The 23993-nt window shown below is 46.9% G+C and overlaps 1 protein-coding gene across 2 annotated transcripts in view; it reads right to left on the reverse strand.

Moving 5' to 3' along the window:
* Positions 1 to 21742, reverse strand: part of NTPCR (nucleoside-triphosphatase, cancer-related) — a 30815-nt gene extending 9073 nt beyond the window's left edge. The window contains exons 1-4 of one of the 2 annotated variants that reach the window (XM_047825708.1): positions 21607 to 21742; positions 17245 to 17407; positions 16624 to 16720; positions 55 to 264 (exon numbers count right to left, since the gene is read on the reverse strand). In XM_047825708.1, coding sequence (XP_047681664.1) covers positions 55 to 264; positions 16624 to 16720; positions 17245 to 17407; positions 21607 to 21640 — 504 coding nt within the window. In that variant the 5' untranslated portion in view covers positions 21641 to 21742. The remainder of the gene's footprint in view (positions 1 to 54; positions 265 to 16623; positions 16721 to 17244; positions 17408 to 21606) is intronic. The other variant, XM_047825709.1, reaches the window with a different exon arrangement.
* Between the last annotated feature and the right edge of the window lie 2251 nt (positions 21743 to 23993).

A 23993-nucleotide genomic window follows, 5' to 3' on the forward strand; every position in this document is an offset into this window, starting at 1 on the left:
CCCGCTGAGGTCACCCGCTCCACTGTCACAGACGCAGGGACCGGTTGTACTCACACTGAACACCTGGACGTCGTTCCTGTTTCTTATCTCTTCCACGAGGGCCAGCGGCTTCCCTTTAGGCACCGGGATTGTGCCCAGGACTACGGTCCCCGGCGTGGACAGCGTCTGACGGACAGCCTGGATGAAAGGCTGACTGAAGAGCTCCATTTTCCCAATCTCATCAATGACACACACTCTCTGCCCCGGGCCGCTGCCGGGACCTGCCTGAAGACAACAAAGACGCCAGGGTCACCTGAGGCAAAGGGCCCAGGGGTCCCGCTCCCCAGCCACTCACCAGCTAAGCCATCCCAGGGCGAGTCAGTCAAGCTCCGGAAGGCAGAAGATCATCTCCACGGGACACTTAACTGGCAAACGGATCTGGAAGAGCTCCCTTGGAAACCGCAGCAACCAGAAAATTCAGTTCCCTAAGCCACCCAGGTTCCTGGCAATTTTCTCTCTTCTAGAATGGTTCCAATAATAACCAAGCTCTGTATTTATATCCACCCAGGAAAGAAGCAGCACCCACATGCCTCAGGTTTAAACGAAACGAGACAGCAAGTCTGGGAGCCCTTATTAATAATACTGGCCTCTTTTTTTCGGTTTTGAGCTGTGTGAGATTCCCCATCTACTGGGAGGAGGAAACCGCTGCAGGCACAGGCCGGTGTGTATCATAATCTGCACTATAAGGAAGGGGTGGTGGAAAGAAGGGAAAGTTAAAAGGAAAGGAGTCTTGGTTAAAAGAAAAAAGTGAGCAGGGCTGTGCCCTTTAAACCTCAGATTCCCTTCCTAACGACTTCACTGCGTTCCTTCCTTGAAAGCCCCTCTCGGAACAGGTGTGGCGGCCAGCCTCCACGGGCCCTACTGCCTCCCAGCTCCTGGGACTCCCATGTCCAGTCCCCAGCCACAGGGTTCCAGCGTTCGTCCCCGCGACCATCCCTGAGACAAGGCAGAACGCACTGCTTCTACCGTGGTCTCAATCTCTCTCTCTCTGGGATGGCTCGCTGCCGTCTTGTGAGCACACTCAGGCAGCTGATGGCCAAGTCCACGTGGGAAGGAACCGAGGTCTCGCTGCAACCCTGAGAGTGAGCTGGGAGGCGAATCCTCCCCAGTCAAGCGGCAGATGACTGCAATCTCATGACAGACGGGAGCCCGGACCTCCCAGCTGAGCCATTCCTGGATTCCTGACCCAGAAATCCAGTGTGAGGTGATGTCCGTGGTGTTAAACCCCAAAATTCTGGGGTAACGTGTTACACAGCAACACTAATGATCACTGATAATGATCACTCATAAACATGTCCTCTCTGGAAAGCCTTCCCAGAGAAAGCTATGAACAGTCCTTCCATAGCGGGGACACAACACAACACAGATTAACACTTCAGTGAATGCTGAGTGACAAATACGTTTTATGTATCTTGGTATAAATGATTATTTTCCTCTATGCAAAGCTGATCTACAAAGTACTTTTCACTATAGTTCTTAGACTTCTTAAATAATGACGTCAATACATTCTCAGAATGCGGGGCTGAGTTAAACTAGGTTTAGCTCAACTGCCAACCCTGAAGCCAGAGTACAGTGTGGTCGGTGGGGGGGGGGGGGGGGGGGGTAGTGGTCCCCACGAGAGACGGGACTCGGGGAAGATCCCGAAGCCTGCATGGTACACAGAGGACGGTAGAATCTATCCAACAGATGAGAGATTCCAGCCAGGGAGGACCACAGGTTGTGCCCAAAAGGCCGATAACTGTGTGGAACCTGGAAGACAAGTTAGGCATCTTCTGGAATAGACGACATGAGATTTGGAGTCTAATCCTAGGCAGTTATTGAAGGCAAGCATTAGGGAAGTGGTTTTCAAACTTTTATGTAAGTGGTACTTTTATTCTTTTCTGACTTAATATCACATACATATTTTCCCACTCAGTTTATTAGCAGGAAGACCAGGAAGGGGTACATCCAAGAGAGGGTCTGTATCCTTAAACTCCTGTGTTTTTAAGGCATTTCATTTTTACCTCTCAATTGCACCCACTTGTGTGTGTGTGCGTGTGTGCATGTGTGTTTGCGCGCGCACACCTGTTTCCCGCTCTTAGAGGCAGGGACGAGGCCCCATGCATCTTTTTCTTTCCCATGGAATTAATTGAGTGATGCAAAGTTGAGCTGAGGCAGCTAGTGTTGCCCTCCAGCGACGGGGTGAGGGCGTCTGTGGAATCAATCGCTAATTTCCAAATTTCTCCTTCAAAAACGAGTGCCCGATTTGGGAGACATTTTAAAAGCTGGCAGCTACCTTCTCATTAGCATGAAAACAGACACCCCACAAGGGCAAGCCGTCCCAATGGCCTGACTCTTACCAAGGAGTATTTGGGGCATTCTGCTGCCTCCAGAGACCAGGAATAATTGCAGAGGTCATCCTTCCACAGGCATCTAGAAGCCAAACAGGGTGCTATCTGGCCCATCAAAATGAGAGTTTGAAAGCAGTCAATTCAGAGAAAGAGAAACAATAAGATGTGTGTGTCCATGTACATGTACATATGCAGGCAGCACGTACATATACACGTGGGCACGTACGTGAATATATGAGTAGGTATAAACATAAAGCACGAAGCTCTCCAACCACCTTTCCTCAGATTCCCTACAACGTTCACCAACGGGAGCTTGACAGCATTATTTAAGCTTCCGCACAAAGATATCTGGACACACATGCATACGCTATGTTGTACCAACCGGAAATGTTCGTTTTCAAACCTCAGTTTACAGGAAATCCTTATTCTGTCTAGAATTAGGGACTTTTATCACCCAGAAACTGTAAGAATCTCGAAAAGAAGTCTGGGATTTTTGACGAAAAAATGTTAAGTTATTCATGCTCAATTGAGATATATTAGAAACTCAGACGCCCGTAAACACCGTCTTTTCTAAATAACGTGAACATTTAGTCAAGCCTGTGATAAAGGAAGCACTATCATATTCACGATTGTTTTTTTATATAAGCTCAAGCAACTTTAGAGGGAAACAAGAACAAACCAGTGAGCACACATAAAACCCTGCCGGCACCAGGGCCCGGGTCTGAAAACTACCAGGAGCCTCCCCAGCCCTCCCCAGCGCGGCTGCGAAAGTGGTCATGGGCCCCTGGAGCATCACCTCTGAAGGTGTGCGGTAAGGAGCTCATGAAGAACTGCCGGCGGCTTCGCACCTGGCGTCTTCTTTCTTCCCACACCTTCTCTCCACACAGGACGTAAGAGGCGGCAGGACTGTGGACGCTACCCGGCAGCCCCTGCACCACCCACCACTCCCCTCCCCCCTAACTCACCACCCCTCCCCCCCCCCCCCCGTCCCGGCTCCCCACCCCCCTTCCCTGGGCCACTTACCACCCCTGTCCCCACACTCACCACCCCTATCTTGGGCCTACGTTTCAGATGACTGTATACTTTCACTGTCACAAAGAGGTAGAAACACTGGTTTGTGCAAGGCATATTTCAGTTCTTGGGGTGTTCTGAGAGAAACGATACTTCCTTGGGACAGAGTCGTAATATTGACCAGCCAGTGGTAAGGGAAGCCATGAAAAATTTTATAACTTGGCTTACACTCAGCTAGTTTGCTTTCTGGAAAGATTAAATCAGTTTGGAGCAACAAGATATCTGTGTACCAGCTACGCCAGAGACCTAAAAATTGTGTGACTTTTTTCAGTTTCTTGTTTAATCTTTAAAAGCACTTTTAAGAACACAAATGAAAACGTAAACCTAAATAAAATAGGCAATTTCATTTAACCAGAGTACTATATTGAAAAAAAGTGGATTTGTCTTACTGTGAATGATTTACTTCATTAAGTATTTCTGGGGGTATGAACTTACTATTTTCTCTACTGTCAGACCCCCAGCCTGGCCTCTGAGCTGGCCTGTCTGGGACCACGAGTATCAAAGTCGCGGGAGGGAACTGGGGAGCGCGTGGCAGTCGTCAGGGGCAGAATGACGACCCTGAGCCCCCCAAACAGCCACGGTCCCGGGAAGCCAGAGAGGCAAACGGTGGGAACAGTGGCCACAGACAAGCCAGCCCACAGCTCAAGTTATCAGCTAAAAGTGAAGGGCTCCGACTAGACTTTTATGTGGGCTTATTCCGCGCCTAAAGTTTCAAAATCCCTTAGCAGTCTCGTGGCACTCGACCGCGTGTCCCCAGGGAGGAAATCACAGGCTGGCGGCCAGGACAAGATGTCTAGACTGCCTGACGCGCCCTGCAGCCCAGCCCTTCTCTACTGGGGCGTGCCCTGGGTGGGAGCTGTCCCTGCCCTGGTGCCAGACGTTCCCACCCCAGGGCCCAGGGCTCCAGGCTCCTCCGGGGTGTCCTAACTGGCCTCTCTGGGGCTCACCCACTCGAGCGCCTGTCTGCAGAGCACCAGACCGGCGCCCTCAGGATCTTCCACCATCCTGGGCCTGAAACAGCATCTGCCGGCTGACAGCCAGCCCAGTGGACCGGGAACCCGCTACGCCCCGTGATCCCAGCACCTCGGGACCAGCCTGGGCATCTGAGCTGGCGGGTGTCCGTGACAGATTTCCAGCTGGCTCCGGCCCCGGGGCCCTGGCACGCACAAATCAGACTGCCGAGGTGAGGCCCTTCCCCAGGTTCTGCCTCCCATCACCCCGCTCGCCTTCTCACCAGAAACAATCAGAACTATCCCTACGTCTGCCCCTCCTAGCGGCCCGGGACTAACACACTTTACAGGGAACTCCGCGTTCAGTCCTAGAAACTTCGTGTAGCAGGTCTCTGCAGCCCTGTTTTAGGATGAGGAACAGTGAGACAAAGTCACTGAGCTCCCAAGTGAGAGCCGGGTGTCAACCCCAAGACCACGTGATGCCAAAGCTCCCCTCCATACCCCACGTGCAATACCACCCGCACATCTTCTCAGTGTGAATAAGGAAAGAAATCGAAGAAAGGAACCAAAGGAAACGGAAGGAAAGAACGGAAGGAATCCATCTAACTGTAAGGAAAATACTTTTGCCTCCAATGAGAACCAAGGGCACTGTACTTTCTAGGGGCTACAGAGGCAGAGCCACAGACCCGTTTTGGGAGTAATCATTACTCTCAATTACTCCAAAAGAACAACACACTCAGGGTCTCAGAACAAGTAACGCCACCAACAGCCTTTTATCCAGGATACAGAGTGGCCTGCTTTGGCAGGCGGTTAAGATGTGACCTGCAGGGGAAGGGCCCTCCGCCCTCCACCTCTCTCCCTCGCACTCAGCGAGAGAGGACCAGGTCCCCCCACGTGCTAACTCCTGCCACTTCCTTATCAGCTGTGTTTCTACCAACTACGTTTTTTATGAATGAAATTCTTTTTTTTTTTTTTTTTTTTTTTAATTTATTTTTGGGACAGAGAGAGACAGAGCATGAACAGGGGAGGGGCAGAGAGAGAGGGAGACGCAGAATCGGAAACAGGCTCCAGGCTCCGAGCCATCAGCCCAGAGCCTGACGCGGGGCTCGAACTCACGGACCGCGAGATCGTGACCTGGCTGAAGTCGGACGCTTAACCGACTGCGCCACCCAGGCGCCCCTCTACTAACTACGTTTTTAAAAACTCCTCTTGCTTAGTAAAATCCTCAGTCAATATTTAAATTTGATTCAAGCTTAGGATCTTTTTTTTTTTTTTTTTAAGATTTATTTATTTATCTTAAGAGAAAGAGAGCATGAGCAGGGGTGAGGCAGAGAAAGGGAGAGAGAGAATCCCAAGCAGGTTCTGCACTGTTAGCACAGGGGCTTCTACTCTTGAGCTAGGAGATCATGACCTGAGCTGAAATCAAAAGTCAGACGCTCAACCGCCTGAGCCACCCGGGTGCCCCATCAGGTTTAGTATCTTTGCGGTCTGACATCCTTTTATTAGAAATTACCTAGGAGAGAGAAAGGTGAATGATTTGGCTACAGTGGAACAGTGATGACTTCTTTTGTAACTCATGAGACTGGACAGAAGTAAAGAAGGGCAGAGGTGATGAGGAAAAATCAACCATTATGGCTTTTGCAATTCAGCTTTCGAATGAACAATGCTTAATTACTGCTCACCTTGGTACAGAAAATATTTCAAAAGGCAGCAGTTAAATTGCTTCCCAAAGTCTAGAGTGAAAATTATTATTTTCAGATAATCCAATAAAGTTAAAAGAAATCAGAATTAACAGGGAGAAATTTTGATGAGGAGGATGTGCACGGCCTTAACATGTCTCCCCACTCGACGCGAATTAATTTCAAAGGAAAAAAGAGTAAATACACATTGGGAGTTTGGACGATTCTTTGCTCGGGTAACCAAAACCGACATCATCAAACATGGCGCGCCTCGAGAGCAGACGCCCGAGAAAGGCACGGCACCAGTCATGCAGTCTTCCGACAGAAGCTGCCACAAAGAAACACCAGAAAAGCTCCAAAGAGGAATGTCCTGTGAAAGCAGGACCTTTTCTCTGAAAATGCCAATGTCATACATGACGAAGGATGACCTGAGAAGACGTTCCAGATGAAAGGAGCTCATGGAGATATGACAACTAAATGTAATACTGGACCCTGGCCCAGACGGAAAAAGGTTACAAAGGACAGCCCTAAGGCAACTGACGAAACGGCAGAGGAATGTAGACTATTAGTATTTTCTTGGTGTAAAATTTACTTAGGTTGAGAACTATACTGATTATGCAAGACTATGTCCTTATTCTCAGGAAAACTGTACTGAACATTTAGAAGCGAAGCCCCCCCCCCCCCCCCGATGACTGCAACATACTCTCAAATGGTTCCCCCCACAAGTTTATGTGTTTGTACGACCACACATGGGCGCACACGTGGGGAGAGAGGGTGAGCGCACACAGGGCAAATGTTAACGACAGGGGATTCTGGATAACAGGTGTATAGGTGGTCCTGCATTATTCTTATCCTGGTCATTTTCTCTACGAGGAACATTACATCCCAATACAATTGACAAAAATTAGAATCAATAGAAAAAAAAGAGAACGCTCACACTCAGATTTTCTCAGTCTAAGCGTCAAGCAAGGCGCAACCCACCACGGGTGAGCTTCCTTCCGAAGGAGGCAGGGCCTCGGACTGACGCGTGCCAGACGACCCGGCCAGTGGCGACTGCCGCAAACGGGGCAAGGCGGATGGGCGAAAGGCAGACAGGCAACAGTCTACGCAACTTCTGCCCCAGGCCCGCTCAGGGAGCACTCTGCCGTGCCTCTTGGGAGCGGGTGGCAGGAAGGAACTGCGCGGAGGCAGAGAAGCCCAAGGCAGCCCGAGGTGCCCACGCGGCACCTACGTCACAGAGGCTCACCAAGACCGGCAGTGACAGGTAACGGAGCGTCAGACCCTGCCCGGGGGGATCAGGGAGGCTGCCGGGGAAGGTCACAGAGAAGACGCGACCACCAGTTGGCCCGTGAGCTGGACCCAAGTGGTGGGAGGCTCCTCACCCCATCCCGTCCTTGGGATGAGCCCTCCACTTGCCTTTCTGGCTCCCAGAGGCCGCTCCAAGGACGCAGCCCTGAGACACTGACGTGGTGTCCACAACACCTGCACAATATACCTGCCTGAACCCAGTTAAGGCGTCTCTCTCTCGCTCTCTAAACTCTTAAGGTCTGGCAGGTGGGAGCAGGGACCCTCTCATGTTGCCGGTCCAGGGCAGGCCTTGCACAGAAGTTCCCTCTGCCGATTACAACTGCCCACCTACCGGCCTCGGATGAGCGCCTGCCTCTTTTTGGGTCTCCCTCTGCCCTGCCAACGAAGGGGGCTGGTTTCACATCTCCCCTGGGGACCCCTGACAGGGATGCGGCCCCACAGAGATTACCAGGAAGGGCTGCCATGACAAATCCTACAAGGTAAACCGCAGAGCCGACCTCACACTGAACCTCCGGCTCCTTTTCTGATTTCGATTCACTGCAGCCATGTTTTCACTGACGATTTTAAAATTAATTTTTATGTTGGCGCCAGACAGCTTTTTATTTCTCTGGTGATCTTGCAGTGCATATGTAGGATCATGAGGTACAGAAATAGAAAGTGAGGAGGAACAAAGAAAAAATGTCACATTTGCTAACAATGAAGGAAATTCAAAAGCAAGGCTTGGGCTCCTGTCAACCTTTCAGGAACGGATCCTGACTAGAAATGGATTCTTCTAAATTCTCTCTAAAGCCTACTGGCCTGAAACACTAAGTGGCAATTCCAGGTCAAGTGGTAACAAAATAACCTTTCCCCAGACAGGACTCCTCTGACCTTCAAAGGAAGTTGCAAAGATCTGAAGCAGAATCTCATTTCAGAATCAAAAGCAGATCCTGCTTTTGAAAACAAATCTACACCAAAAGCCTCACTTTGATCAAAACGGGTTCGACTATGATTTTCCTTGGGTGTTCTGGTTCTAGCTTCTCAGACCTTTCATGGATCTCAATTACAAAGAACATGGTGCAGCCTAGAAAACCAGGCTTTGAGTAGATGTTGTTTGTTATTTAAAACCTTAGAATCTATTACCTTTTTGTGTGAGTAGGAGATATATTGGGAGCCAATACAATGCTAAATCCTACATTGCAACAAATTCTAATAAAGCATTCAGTGTGGCTGTCAAAGAGACCATTATGGAAAAGGCCAGCATTAGCCTGTTAGCTGTGATCAATAAAAAACTGGCAAAAAAATCCTAACTACAGAAGCATCGGAAAATAGAAAAAACCTCTAAATAACCTTACCAAAAAACAAAGTTTTTTTTTTTTTTAAACTAAGATATGGAAAGCCAGAGATACCAGGTTTTCAGCTCTGGGGAGTAAACGTTGTCTGAAAACTTAAGATATCCTTTTCTATCCAAATGACTCATTTTATATAGTTCTAATCACTCCATATGAGACTTTAAAAAAATTTTTTTTTAATATTTATTTTTGAGAGAGAGAAAGAGACAGAGTGCGGTGGGGGAGGGGCAGAGACAGCAGGAAACAAAGAATCCAAAACAGGCTCCAGGCTCGGAGCTGTCAGCACAGAGCCTGACGCGGGGCTCGAACTCCTGGACCGCGAGACTGTGACCTGAGCCGAAGTTGGCCGCTCAACCGACGGAGCCACCCAGGTACCCCCATATGAGACTTTTTGCAATGGACAATAGTCTTATTTCCACCATTCATGCTAGCTCTACCACTAATAAGCTGTGTGCCTTGGGGGAATTTAAATTTCTGTCCTGTCTTAGTTTCCTCGTCTGTAAAACAGGAACAGAGTATTATTCTGGGGAGTAAATGAGTTAGCGGCTGCTGCAGAGTTTGTGCTCGGTAACTGTTAACCACTTCCTCCACCACCGCCACCATTACCATCAACACTACTAGGATTCAGAAAAATGGACAGACAAGAATGGATAAGACAACTTTTTAAACGATAAGACAGCGTGGCAACTAAGGCAACTAAAACAGTGTGCTACTGATGTAAGGCTCAAACAGGCAAAAGAACAGATGACTGTAAAACATTATACACACACACACACACACACACACATTTCTTAATATAATTAACAAGGCATAATAAATGAATGACAACTGGGTTATTTAACAAATGGCTTTGGTAAACCGGCTAAGCATTTGGAAGAAAAGCAATTGAGAGTCTCATTGTATTTTACACTCAAAGTAAATCCAGACGGATAAAAAACATAAATGTTTAAAAAAAAAAAAGGTACTACAGAAGAAACAAATTCCAAACTAACTTGGAAAACGGACAGACTTTCTCAATATGAAAAGAATGAAAGAAAGACAGATCACCAAAGTGAAAAACTGAGAAAAACACAATCGATAAATATAAAAAGGTCATCTGCCTTATGAAAGATATTTTTAAGGCAAAAGGAAAAGAATGGTTAGAGGAATAAACAAAAACAATTAGATTTAAAAAGTACACAATAAACTAACAAACATTTGACCTCATTAGCAACTTAACAACATGAATCCAAGCAAAGAAGTGTTGGAAAGAAGGATGGAAAACTGAAGACCAGCAGAGTGCCAGGTGTTGGCGAAGGAGCAAGGAGACCAACACACCCACATGCTGGGGTGTGTGTTCGTGTGTGTGTGTGTGTGTGTGCGTGTGCGTGTGCGTGTGTGTGTGCGCGCACATGCACAAAGGGCCACAAGTGTCACGGGAACACCCCAGCAGCACACAGAGAGCCTCAGAAGTTCACAACCCCCCAACCCAGGATCTCCACCCTCAGATCCTCCCCCAGGGAAACAACCAGGGCTGGAGAGAAGGCTGGTGTACAAAGGGTTAACATCTGACACTTGAGGGGATAATGCTGAAGTCAAAGGTGAAAATCCACACTATGAAATACTGCGCAATCATTAAATGATCACAGTTGTGAAGGTGATCCTGTTGGAAGGCCATTCCCATGTCACTCAGTCATAATAAGGGGAAAAACCCAATCGTACAAAACGATACGAAGTGTTTTCCCCCATTATGGAATGATGGAACAAATCAAGTAGAAAGAAGGAAGAAACGAAATACACTAACAGTGGTTAACCCAGTGAGAAGATTAGGAGTTATTCCTATTTTCTTCTTTATTTTTTTAGGATTTTTTTTTAATTTTTTTTTTTAACGTTTATTTATTTTTTATTTTTGAGAGAGACCGAGCATGAGCAGGGGAGGGACAAAGAGTAAGAGAGGGAGCCATAGATTCTGCAGCAGGCTCCGGGCTCTGAGCTGTCAGCACAGAGCCCGACGCGGGGCTCGAACCGACAAGCTGTGAGATCATGACCTGAACTGAAGTCGGACGCTCAACCGACTGAGCCACCCAGGCGCCCCTTTTTAGGTTTATTTTTACTTATTTTTTGAGAGAGAGCGAGAGAGCGCGACCGTGAAAGCAGGGGAAGGGCAGAGACAGGGAGAGAAAGAATCCCAAGCAGGCACTGTGCTGTAAGCCCCGAGCCCAATGCGGGGCTCGAACTAACCAACCATGAGATCATGACCTGAACTGAACTAAAGAGATGCTTAACTGACCGAGCCAACCAGGTGCCCCTTCTTCATTTCTGTTTCATATTTTTTACAAATCTGCTACCTTGAGTAGGGAGAACGTTAAAACTCAGGAAAACAATAAACATGGTCAAATAAGGGAAAGAAGCCACCGGTGGAATGACAAAAAGAATCAACGATATTCAACCCTACATAGGACTTTCTAAAACCCTTACTGAGTCTATAGTGTTTCCCCGTCTTACTGTATTCTCCTTTATTAACCACGTGTGCCCATGAGAGTCCATCAGTCTCCACTCCGGCCTAAGGAAATGAAGCAAGCCGGGGCCGGGGTCACATCTGTGCCTCCCCCTCCAGCCCTGGCCCGGCCTCCAGCAGCTCCTAGGCTCCAGCTCGGTTCTTACCTCCCCGCTCAGAGCAGGCACACCCCTACCAGCCCCGAGGATTATTTCCCTTATGTTTTTCATTAGACACAACTCAAAAATATTTGTCATCCACAGTGAAATTTCTTACATGTAGGAGGCACTTCATAGATAATTCTTTTTTTTTTTTTTTTAATTTTTTTTTTTCAACGTTTATTTATTTTTGGGACAGAGAGAGACAGAGCATGAACGGGGGAGGGGCAGAGAGAGAGGGAGACACAGAATCGGAAACTGGCTCCAGGCTCCGAGCCATCAGCCCAGAGCCTGATGCGGGGCTCGAACTCCCGGACCGCAAGATCGTGACCTGGCTGAAGTCGGACGCTTAACCGACTGCGCCACCCAGGCGCCCCCCCAATAGATAATTCTTAATGTACAGTTAGAGTTAGTGTTTTCTGACATCCCGGGCACTATAAACTAACAGGCTGTTTGTATCAAGGTTTCCACCTGCCTAAATGTGCTTTCTAAAGCTTTCAGGTTATGTTAGTTGCCCATACTATCTCTTTATATTCTTATTTCTGTCATGTAATTACCTTTGTACTTTTTTCTTTTGTTCTTTTTTTTTTTTTTTTTTTTTTTGAGACAGAGAGAGACAGAGCACGAATGGGGGAGGGTCAGAGAGAGAGGGAGACACAGAATCTGAAGCAGGCTCCAGGCTCCGAGCTGTCAGCACAGAGCCTGACGCGGGGCTCGAACTTACAGACCGTGAGATCATGACCTGAGACGAAGCTGGAAGCTCAACCAACTGAGCCACCCAGGTGCCCCATCTTTCATTCTTTTTTTTAAGTCTGAAGGCAAAACACTAATTCCTTTTTCTTTCTTCATCCCAACAAAACATATATATGAGATGGGAGAAAAATGTGTACTTCAGAAAAAAAAATCTGTGACCTCGACTAGATAAGAACCTGCAGCCTGGGAAGTCTTCCCAAAACAAAGATGTCTGGGTTTGGTAATCAAAGTATCAAAAATTGGGAGATGTCTGCTTTCCTTTGTTTTTTAATTAAAAAAGAGAGACTCAAGCTCTTACTGCAGTCAGCGTATGACTTCTTATATAATCTTGCAGACAGACGCCAAACACGTATGTGTGCACCGCTCTCCCAGGATTCAGTCTGTTCTAAGCAAGGTTAAGTAAAAATCAATTCTTTGTATTGATCCAGTGCCCAAAGCCAGAGTCTTCAACAGGAATTTCATTTGAAGTGCGTCACTTGCCCTTTGATCATTTAAGTAGAGGGTATGCATCTGGTGGGAAACGAACTAGAGAGAAAAATATCCTGTTCTCTGACTGCTCCCACCAATACAGTGGCCACAACAGACCAAGGACGGGACCAAGGGAAGGTTCCAAAAGGCAGGAGGTGAGGGGAGCCAGCGAGGGGGAGGAAGCCCAGGAGAAGGCGGGTCCTGAGGAGCAGCAGCCCCCTAGCAAACCAGAGCGCAAGACCCACCAGCCCTCTGAAATCAGAACTACCCTCCGCAGGCTAGAGTTAAAATTTTCAGCAGCCTCGGCCAACTACCAAAGCCCCCAACTGCACATTTTAGCCAAGCCCCAAATGTCAAAACAGAGCAGACAGGCAAAGAGAAGAGTGCACCAACCAAAGAAAACACCAGGGCTTTGAGCCAGGGCTTTGGCCAGGGCTGAGAGCCAAAGGCTGGCGTGGCACCGGCCCCAGCACGTGTGGGGGACACGTGGCTGGGGAACGGTGACAGGAGGTCGGAGGTTAGTGGGCCAGATGGCAAAAAGCCCACCAGGCCAAGCGAAAGACCCTGGATTCTACTGCTGGCATAACAGATGCCTCTGGAAGGTTCAGACCTGCCTCGGGAGCCCAAGTCTGCACCATCCAATTTCCGTAAAAGTACATCAAAGCAGTAAGTCTATCACAAATTAAATGAAACTCACAGTCTACCAGGCCCTGATCGTGTGGTCCCACCCCCCTTGCCAACCACACCTTGTTCTTTACCTACTCCCACCCCAGGGCAGTGGGGCCTCAGTTTATCTCTTTCCATCATCTGTAGTATTCTCCATAGAACCTCCCACCCCGCCCCCCTCAACAGGCCTGTAGTCTCCCTCTGAAGTGACGGTGCCTCCCCATCTTCCATTTCAGTTACACGTCACGTCCCCAGAGCTCCATCCTGGTCACCTGATCTAGTCAGCTCCTGGCACCTCTCACAGCACCCCACTTGTCATCTTCACGGTGTTTATGACAACTGTCCACTTGCTTGTTCAATGTCTACACTTCCCACTCGACTGAGTCTGGAGAAAGGAGAAAACATGTCTGTTTTGCTCACAAGTGTATAGCTAGGATTTGATAAGTATTTGATGAATGAATTTAAAAAAGTAATATATACTCCAAAGGCCAAAACTGGTTTGACTAAATTGACAAATCTTTTCCTGGCCAAAAAAAAAAAGGAGGGGGGGGGGCGCGAGGGAACTTAAATAACTAACATAAGGCGTGAAAAGAAGGGAAAACACACTGATCTCACAAAATAAATAAGATTATAAGGGAATATACGAACAACTGTATGCCCACAAATTAGGTAAGTAAAACAAGTTACTAAATGACACAGATTACCACAACTGACTCAACAAGAAATAAAAACTCAGCACCTCTATACAAGTAGAGACTGAATTCGTAAAGAGCTTCCCCTGAAGAAAAGCCCAGGCCACAGGGCTTCACTGGTAAAGTATATCAAACATCCAAAGAAAAAATTAATACCAATATTTCACAAACTCTTCTAAAACTCAGAAGAGGAAAGAACACGTCCCAACTTATTCTGAGGTCAGTATTATTCTGATACCAAACTCAGACAAAGATATCACAAGAAAGCTACAGACCACACCCCCAATGAATACAGACGTGGAAACCGTCAACAAATTATTTGCAAACATATAAAAATCCAGCAACATATAAAAGGATTTGCATATAATCCTTTTGAATCCATCAACATATAAAAACAATCACACATCATGACCAAGAGGGATTTATTTCAAGAACCAAGGCTGGTTTAACATTCAAAAATCAATTAACATAATACACTCTATTAATATGATAAAGGATAAAAACCACATCATCACCTCTGTAGATGCAGAAAAAGGATCTGACAAAACCCAATACTTCTTCGTTGTAAAATACCCGACAAACTAGGAATAAAAAGGGACTTCCTCAACCCGGTAACGGCCATCTGCAAGTAACCCACAGCCAACATCACACTTTATGGTAAAAGATTAAATGCTTCCTCCCTACAATCAGGAACAAGATGAGTATGTCCCATTCAACAGTGAACTGAAGGTTCTAACCGGGGCAATTAGGCAAGAAAATGAAATAAAAGACATCCAAAGTAGAAATGAAAAAGTAAAACCATCTCCATTTGCAGATGACATAATTTTCCACAAAGAAAATTCTAAGGAATTCACTGGAAAACTCAGAACTAATAAACAAATTCAGCAAGGTGACAGGATACAAAACCGATCAATAAACAAAAATCACTTGTACTTCTATACATTAGTAACGATAATTCCAAAAATGAAATTAAGAAAACAGTTCCATTTACAATAGCACCCCAAAGTGTGAAAACATTATGCTAAGTTAAATAAGCTAGTCACAAAACACCACATATTATATGATTCCCTTCTCACGAAATGCCCAGAACAGGCAAACTGACAGGCAAAGAAAGGTAGGGCAGCGGTTGCCAGGGGCTGGGAGAGACACAGGAATGAAGAATGACTGCTCAATGGGCGTGGGGTTTCCTTCCGAAACGATGGAAATGTTCTAAAATTAGATCGTGATGACTGGCTGCATGATCGTATGAACATACTAGAAAAAGATGAATTGTGTATTTTCTTTTCTTTCTTTTTTTTTTATTTTAATGTTTATTTTTGAGAGAGAGAGAGAGAGAGACAGCACAAGCAGAGAGGCAGAGAAAGAGGGAGACACAGAATCGGAAGCAGGCTCCAGGCTCTGAGCTGTCAGCACAGAGCCCAACACGGCGCACGAACCCATGGACCACAAGATCATGACCTGAGCCGAAGTCGGATGTTTAACTGACTGAGCCACCCAGGCGCCCCGTGAATTGTATATTTTAAATGAGTGAAGTGTATGGTATATGAATTCTATCTCAATACGCTGTTTAAAAAACAAAGACAAAAAAACAAAACAAAACAAAATAAAAAACAGGTAATACAGTGATATACGGTGTATCACAGATGGTCCCGGACTTACGATGGTTCAACTTATGATTTTCCAACTTTATGGTGGTGTGAAAGCAATATGGATGCACCAGAAACCATAGGTCAAAAAAATGGGTTTTTTTGAGAGATAGCGAGCACCTGTGTGCCAAGCTGGGGAGGGGCAGAGGGAGAAGGAGAGAGAGAATCCCGAGCAGGGTCCATGCCTGGCAGAGCCCAATGCGGGGCCTGATCTCACAACTGTGAAATAATGACCTGAGCTGAAATCCAAAGTAAGATGCTTTAACTGGCTGAGCCACCCAGGCGCCCCCAGAGGTCAACTTTTAAATTCTGACTTTTTCCTGGGCCAGCGGTGGCATGCAGGATCCTCTCTCCCGATGCTGGGCAGGAGAAGCAACTCCCACCCCCAGGCAACCACAGGCTCATGAAGGTAAACAACCAATACACTGACAACCATTCTGCACCCACACAGCCATTATGTATTTCCCTTTCTGTACAATATTCAACATATTACATGAGATATTCAACATTTTATTACAAAATAGGCTTTGTGTTACATGATCTTGCCAACCGTAGGCTGAGGTGAAGAGTTCTGAACATGTTTAAGGTCAGCTGGTTAGTAGATTAGATGTATTACATGTGTTTTCCACTTACCATACTTTCAACTTATGATGGGTTTATAAGGAGGTAACCCCCTCGTAAGCCGAGGAAGACGTGTAATATGGTAATATTTCTATAATGACAACTTCCCTTCCTAAATGTTTGTTGTGCTGTGAAAACAGGGTTAAGATATAAATAGGAGGAAGGCAAAGGAAACACTTAACCTTGGGAGCCTTGGGAGCTGGGCACCAGAGTTCTCCCAGTATGAAATATTTCCATGGGCTAAATTTGGGTGAGGAGGAATTTATTTGTAGTTCATAATGACATCAAATTACGGTGCATACCTTCTTTACAGCTCAGTCACTTGAAAACCTTTAAATTGTAAAATGCAAAACTGGCTGCTCCTTAGGAGCAAAACCACTCTGTTCCCAGGAGCACGAAGAAGAGATGGGCTCAAGAAGCAGAAATCACACTTACGTTCCTCAAGACCGGAAGTGCCAACTGCTCGAAGGAAGTCAGATCCACCACATACTGCCCAACTCGGCACTCACGTTTTCCAGGTGGAGGCTCTGAGCTGAATAAAGAAACAGTGCATTTGTTGAAAAGACCCCTGTATTGATTTCTGGTTTGCAGCTACGCCACTGAGCCTCTGGCCCTTCGACATATGCTAAATCACCCTGAGACATCACCTGCACAAAACGCGGTAGTATGCAAAGCTAACCTGATGCCGTGCCGTCTCCTGAGAACAGGGTTTCCAACAAGTATGCCCACCACGCCACCGCCACCAGCCCTGGAAGTTACCTGGGGGTGCCGATCCCCAAGCTACAGGGAGGCAGCGTCCCAACTATCTTGGAAAAGTAGCACAAGAAACAGGATGACGAATTACAAAATGATAAAAATTTAGTACTCAGTGGAGTAAGTTTTAAGTGAAATATGCTATCTTTGTACTTTGTTTTTCATATCGTGGTTTCAAAGTCTGTTTTCTTTCTTTGAGAAATCCGCAAAGGCCCAAGATTCTTCAAGATAGGGATCAGAGATTATTTGGCTCGATCCTGTACCCAGGGAGAATAAAACATCATAGAAATGAAATGTCAGTACCCAATTCTAGACAAAACTCCCCGCGTGCCGGATAAGGTGACAACGTCGAATCCTATTCTTCTCCCTGCCTGTCTGACTTCTTCTGTGTAAAATCCATCGATAGGCACACCAGAGGATTTTAAAACCTCACTGGCTTTCTGGATCAATGTTGTTTTCCCAACTCCTGAAAGAAAAACAAAAAAACAACAAAAAATCCATTAGGAACCACCCCCTTGCTGGAGGGAACAGCACTCAGGGCCTGAGAGCAATCACAGTGGGGGAGAGAAATGGGCTGCAAAGGAATTTTATGAATATTAATTCACTTTCATTTTGATTGTTCCAGGTGTTAAAACTTCAATTTCAAGCATACTAAAAATATGAATGGGATCTTAAAGTTTTATTTTGAAATTCTGAAACATTATTTTGTCACACATACCATCCCAGAACCAACTGAGCGGCTTACTGGTGACAGCCGAGTGCCATCCGCACCCTCTGAGACAAGCTTCTGGAACTAAGTTTACTCTCTTCCTTGGGTGGCCACGCTCTCACCAGGACACAAAACTGGTCATGCTTGGGTCGAAGGCTGGGCACTTTAAACTAGGATTTCAACCTTCCCAACACTCTGGACCTACGCTTACCCGCGAAAATCCCTTCACTCCTCCATGGACTTAACATTGCCGTGTCTCCCAGAAAAGCGTCCCTTAAATACCACTACCACCACCAGAAATGGCAATCTTCAAACTTTCTCACAAGAGCGATCCGATCAGGTCGGCAGCCCCTTCTATGGCCTCCTCTGCTGTTCTCCCGGTTCCTCTGGCTTGCCCCCCAACGCCTTCCCCACTTACAACCTATCACCTCCACCCCCATCCACCTGGCCTGTTAACTACTCGGGTGTGTTTACAGGTACCAACAGGGAATCACCGACACCGTGGAGCCAGGCACCTTATCTAGCAGGCTTCACAAGCATTTCCTGGGTTCCACCCTGACAACGAGCCTCTCAGACAGTTACCTTTCTTGTCCTTATTTTACAGATGAGGCCCAGAGGGGATGGGTGAGTTACCCGAGGTTACACAATTAGTAAGGACCATATAATTTAACAGGGGCCTTTGTGTGTACCCATGACTTGCTCCATAGACATTTAAGTCAATGGCATCACGGTTATCCAAAATGGGAAAAATGGGAATCCTCCGGCAAGCCTGCAATAGACTATTCTGAGATACCACAGGGTTGTAAAGTCATATTATTTCTACGGCTGCCCCCTCAGAGTCATCAGGGTTCCCCAAGAAACCTTTTAAGCTTGTATGAGATAAACCATGAACTGTTACTTAATAAACCTCTCCTCCTAATTCACACTAACAAACGATGGCGGCTGGCCTTCTGGCCCAGGAACACTAACCCAAGGGGATCCCAGCCACGTGCTCACTGGGGCTGGAAGAGAACCGTGTAGGGTTTTCATCCCAGCTCTGTGCCCCAGTACCTGCTGTTTAGCAAAGTCCCGGCAGAACCTGTTTAATACGGGCCAGTAGCATTGGTGGATATGTAAGTTGGTACTTTTCTGAAGGGCGACTTCAACGTGCCTTCTGCAGCACACAGCAATTCTGTGTCTAGGAATTCACCTTCAGCAAGAGTCTGACGACAGTACAAAGATACGTGGAATAGGGGTTTTACGTCAGTTTTCATGATAATAGCAAAATATGGAGAGCAACCTATATGGTGACCAGTAAGGGAGTGGTGAATTACGGTATCATGTATATAACGACATACAAATATGCAGGAATGCCATACGGGCCTTACAGAGAATACTGTTTACCTATCTTTATTAGCACAGAAAACAGACCGCAATATGGCAATGATAAGCGGAGAAAAAGCAGGTTAAGACATAGCAGGCATATATATATAGCATTATCCTATTATGCTTTTTTTTTTTTTAAAAAGTGAAGTGTATGTATTTACAGGAAATGTTGAGACGGAAATGGAAAAGTTTACAGCACTTATTTCTGTGTGTTGTAATTCCATGTGATTGTCACTTTCTTCTCTAAAACTTTGATTTTTTTTTTTTTTCTGGTCTAATAGTAAGTGGGTATTACTCTTAACGTAAGAAAAAAAAATACTCCATTTTGAAGAAGATAACGTGGGGCAGCTGTGATAAAAGGGGACGCTTTGTGTCCTGCATGTTGGGCAGAACACCGGTGCTGGCTCAAGCCCCTTCCTGATCAGCTGTAAAAAATCATCTTTCAGTTAATTTTTCATCTCCATCAATTAAGCTACTACCCTAGAGCTGTCTACACGAAGAGGTAACCTATGCTGAAGGAGACCCCAAAATGACGGCTCCATACCACACACAGGCAAGAAGGGCAGGTCAGAAAGCTCCAGAAACCTTTTGATTCTTCTTCTCTCATAAAGCTGACCCTGAGATAAAAGATTCAAGGGCAGGAAGTTTAATTTGGAAAGTGACCCCCAAGACTCCAAGGGAAGTAACTGCATTATCATGCAAGTTACCTCCGTGGATAGCTAATCCCACTGGGGAACTCTGGGAGACAGTTTTGGGCACGTGACTCAGTTTTCCTGCCTGAGGGCTGAGGAAGTAGAGAGTTTATCCACTGACTCCCGTCTCTCATGGGTTGGAGGCTGCTCCTGGGGGACAGGAATTCCCTGGCCCGTCGGGCCTGCTCTGCACACAGGTACAGAATCTAGAGAAATCAGAGAATCAGAGAATCAGAGAAAGCCCTCTAAGATGGGTCACAGGTTGGACAGCTTGGAAAAACATTAAGTGTCAAGGAGACGCAAGCAGAGCACTGAGCATATACAACAAAACGTGACCTCTTTGAGAAGACACATTACCTGACGATCTGAATATGTAGACTAGATTTAGATAGCAGGCAGAGTTTGAGACTAAGTTGATGAGAGAAAGAAACTATGAAAAAAAACAGACAGTAACTCCAAAGGGGGGGGGGGGGGACTTGTATGTAAAAGGAAAAGAAAATTATAGATTATTAACTACATGGCTCTTCTGTGATTAGTGTTCACCTGTACTGGGCTAATCAAAATTACACTATAACTACATTAGGAAGATGGAGAGAAAGAGAAGGTGAGCGGCTTTTAGGACAGGCTTAGGCAAGCTATCTTGTAGAATCATTTGTCTTTCAACTGTGTGTACATGGAACTTTTATAAAAAAAAGGGGGACAGGAAGAAGAACCAGCATTGATCTGGCCCACCTCTCTGTCCCCAGCCACCTCCAGGAGCCAGGCAGATCCTATCACAACAACAGATGACTTCTGTTATGAAACACATAGATGTCTTGAGGCCAGCCTGCTGAGAGAACAGCATTCCCAGGTTCAAATAAAGGACTGACGAATCAATTTTCAGAAGACAGTCTTTTGCAGTATTAGGGAGTACTCTGGATGTTAGAAATCTCTCAAACCGGTCTCCTCACAGCGCCTCCATTGCCTGGTAAAAAGAACATTCCGGAGTCCACAATACTAAGTATGCCCTTTGCTACTTGGGCAACACATAACCACTAAAATAAAGCGATTCTAGGCCCAGAATGACAATCTGTGATACCGGAGCTCTCAGTTCACTTAAACATTAGGCACACCCTGCAAAGGAGCTGACAAAATAGATCACTTTCTCTGCTCCAATCAACCCATCTTTCTGCCTTGGCCCATCTGATGCTGCCACCACCTTCCTGAGTCACGCCGGATACACGTGAGGGGCCTTGGGTTTAAAAAGCGTCTCCTCCAGCTTCACGTGAACGCACACTCTCCCATCTGGATCCCGTAGGGTTGAGGGATGTGCCCAAAGCCACAGACACAGGATCTGGGAGGGGCTTCCTGGAGGCACCGAGTCCCCCGGCCTCACCCTTGCAGGCAACTGGGGAGTGGAAGTCTCATCTTCAGCTTCACTACCGTTCAGGAGAAAACCCCGCGCTTCCTCTCATTACGAACGGTAGGCCAGAGCCACCGCAGCGGCGGCACGTGTGACCATCCACAGAAACCGGGCACCTTCCCGTCAATCACGGCCGCGGCGGGCATCCTGCAATACCATGTGCGCGCATCACTGAGCTCAAAACTGCGCCCTTACGCTTGCTGCCGTGGGACGCCCCCGCCCCCCTTTAATGCCTTCGTAAAGAAGCCCACATACTACCAAACCACAGCTCTTTTTCTTACCAGCCTTGGCCTCATTTCTAGCCCTGTCTTTTGTACTTAAAATCACGTTCTCTGGGAAGGGGTCACGGAGCCCGTAACATTCACTGGGGACTTTAGGGACCAGCTGCCAGAACCCTGGAGGCTGCCGCCCCTTCCCAAGTACACGGGAACGCCCCCCCACCTCCCGCCTACCCCGGCTGCCCCCCCGCCCAAAACTGGAGACCCGGGCGGGGTTACCTGGGGGCCCCGTGAGGAACACGTGCCGGGCCATTCCGGTGGGCCCGGGTGGGGGTCGCGGCCCGGGTCGGGGTCGGGGTCGCGGTCCAGGTTCCGCCCCCAGCGTGCGCCGGGCCCCGCCTCCGCCGACCGGAAGCACCGCCCCCGCGGCCGCGCAGGCGCCTCCGCGCCGTCCCCCAACCCTCAGCCCTCGGCCTTACTCGCGCATGCGCCTTGGGCTCTTGATCTCCGTACGCAGTAGAGACGTCCGCGGTCGGGAGTGGGGTGGTTAGGGGTTTTTCGGCCGCTTGTCTTTGATCGTAGATTTCCGGCTCACGGGGGGGGGGGGGGGGGGTCTCCAAGGGAGACGTGCGTGAGAATGCCTATTACTAAACTGGTGCTGTGCTAGGTGAGCGCCGTGGTCCAAGTCCTGCCGCTGACGTCCGGACCTGCAAGCTGAAATTACCCCAACTCTCCTGGAAGTTTGGTCTCAGAAACCTTCCGCAGAGCGGGGAGGCTTTGCTACCGATTCGAACTCTTTGCCCAGCGTCGTCTACCATAGCTGCGCGTAGAATTACCTGATAAAACGTGCTTGATGCCTGGGCTCCACTTCCAGAAAATTCGGAGTGTTTGGTCTTGGGTGTGTCCTGAGGATCTGGATCTTTTTTTTTTTTTTTTTTTTGAACTCCCCAGCAATTTCCAACGTTCCCTGGGGTTGAGAACCACTTGTTTATAGACAGACCTCCCAGCCCCCGTCATTGCATATGAAGACCAGAAATTGGTCTTTCTTACCTCCATACCGTAATGGAAACCAACGCAAGACCCCGCCGGAGGATCTCATTGCGCAAAGAATTAAGTGGCTTTCGCCCCACTCACTTGACCACTTGAAGTGTTTCAGCCAGCGAAATGAAGTGGCAATGGCCTTGAGCCAAATTTACCTGTAAACTCTTTCAGCCTGACATGTGTACGGTTTGACTTGTGATCAATCATTCTCCATCCTGGCTGAGAAAGCAATTTCACTGAGTGCTCAACTTAATTGGTCTGTGCCCACACAGGACCTCCAGGGCTCCCCTTAGCCTGCTATATACATCAGTCCGATGGCCTCCGTTTTTTAGCCATTTAAAAAGCAATCATCTAAAAAATAAGATTTGCACAGTGTAGCTGCTACCATCATTTTGGCAACATTTACAAAGCCGCATCGCTGGTAATGTAGGGCTTTCCACCTACATTTATCTTTAACCTCATGCAAATTGGAATCAAGACCAGCTGATGCAGCCAAGGAAACCCATAGTAGTTTCCAAAAGAAAGGAAACATGTACACAGTCATAAATACACTCTTGTTTTTTTACCAAAAATATTTCATGCTACCAAAACACTTGTAAACATTAATTGCTAATTAATGTAAAAATCCCCATCACTGAACAACGGTTTATAATTTGCAAGGATCCCCAGGAGTTGGATTATTTTCTTTTGATGGCATACGTGGCATTCTGGTAGCTATTCGCGGGCATCAGTTTAGGTAGCTCAAGGAACATACAGACTCCAGATGTAGGGAACTGCTGTCTCAGAGAACAAGAAGAAAATTCTTCTGTAGTTGGATGTGGGCTTTTTTTTACATTAAAAGCCATTTATTTGGGTGGCAATTACATGGTGTCTTAACCTCATGAGAATTCATTGATCTGAGTCTTTGGTAAAGTTTCCTCTATGTGTTATACATCAATAACAGATGAAATACCTTATATTAGAGAATAATTAGGAGCACATTTTAGAATAAATATGTTATTCAAGTATTGTGCTGAGATTAACTTTTGCTTACGATTGAACCCCGGTATAATTGTATATGTTTAAATTTTCTATGATTTCAAAATCCTAAAAGTCCTTAACACAGGTTTTTTGGTTGATTTTTATACCTCTGCTTTGCCAGGACTGTCTTAGTTTCAAAACTGTCCTTGGAATCCCTTCTGTTCTGGAAAACCAGGATGGCTGGTCATTCTACAGTTAAAGGACAGAGGAGCATTTTAAAGCAAAACAAAGAGCTTTGTCAGAAGAGTAAGTGCTGTAGGTTGAATCCTTGTGTCCTCCCCACATCCAAATGTTGAAAACTAATGCCCAAAGTGATGGCCTCAGTGGAGCACCTAGGTGGTTGTTAGATGAGCATCCAACTCTTGATTTCAGCTCAGGTCATGACGCCCAGGGTTGTGGGATTGAGCCCCATGTAGGGCTCTATGCCTTAAAAGTCTCGCTCTTTCTCCCTCGGCCCCTCTCTCCAGCTCATGCTTTCTCTCTCTCCAGTTAAAAAACAACAAAGTGATGGTGTTAGGAGGTGGGGCCTTTGGGAAGTGATGAGGCCACGAAGGTGGGGCCCTCATGGATGGGACCAGTGCCCTCATCAGAGGCCCCAGAGAGAT

The sequence above is a fragment of the Prionailurus viverrinus genome, chromosome D2 (assembly GCF_022837055.1).
Source record: "Prionailurus viverrinus isolate Anna chromosome D2, UM_Priviv_1.0, whole genome shotgun sequence".
NCBI classification, from domain to species: Eukaryota; Metazoa; Chordata; class Mammalia; order Carnivora; family Felidae; genus Prionailurus; species Prionailurus viverrinus.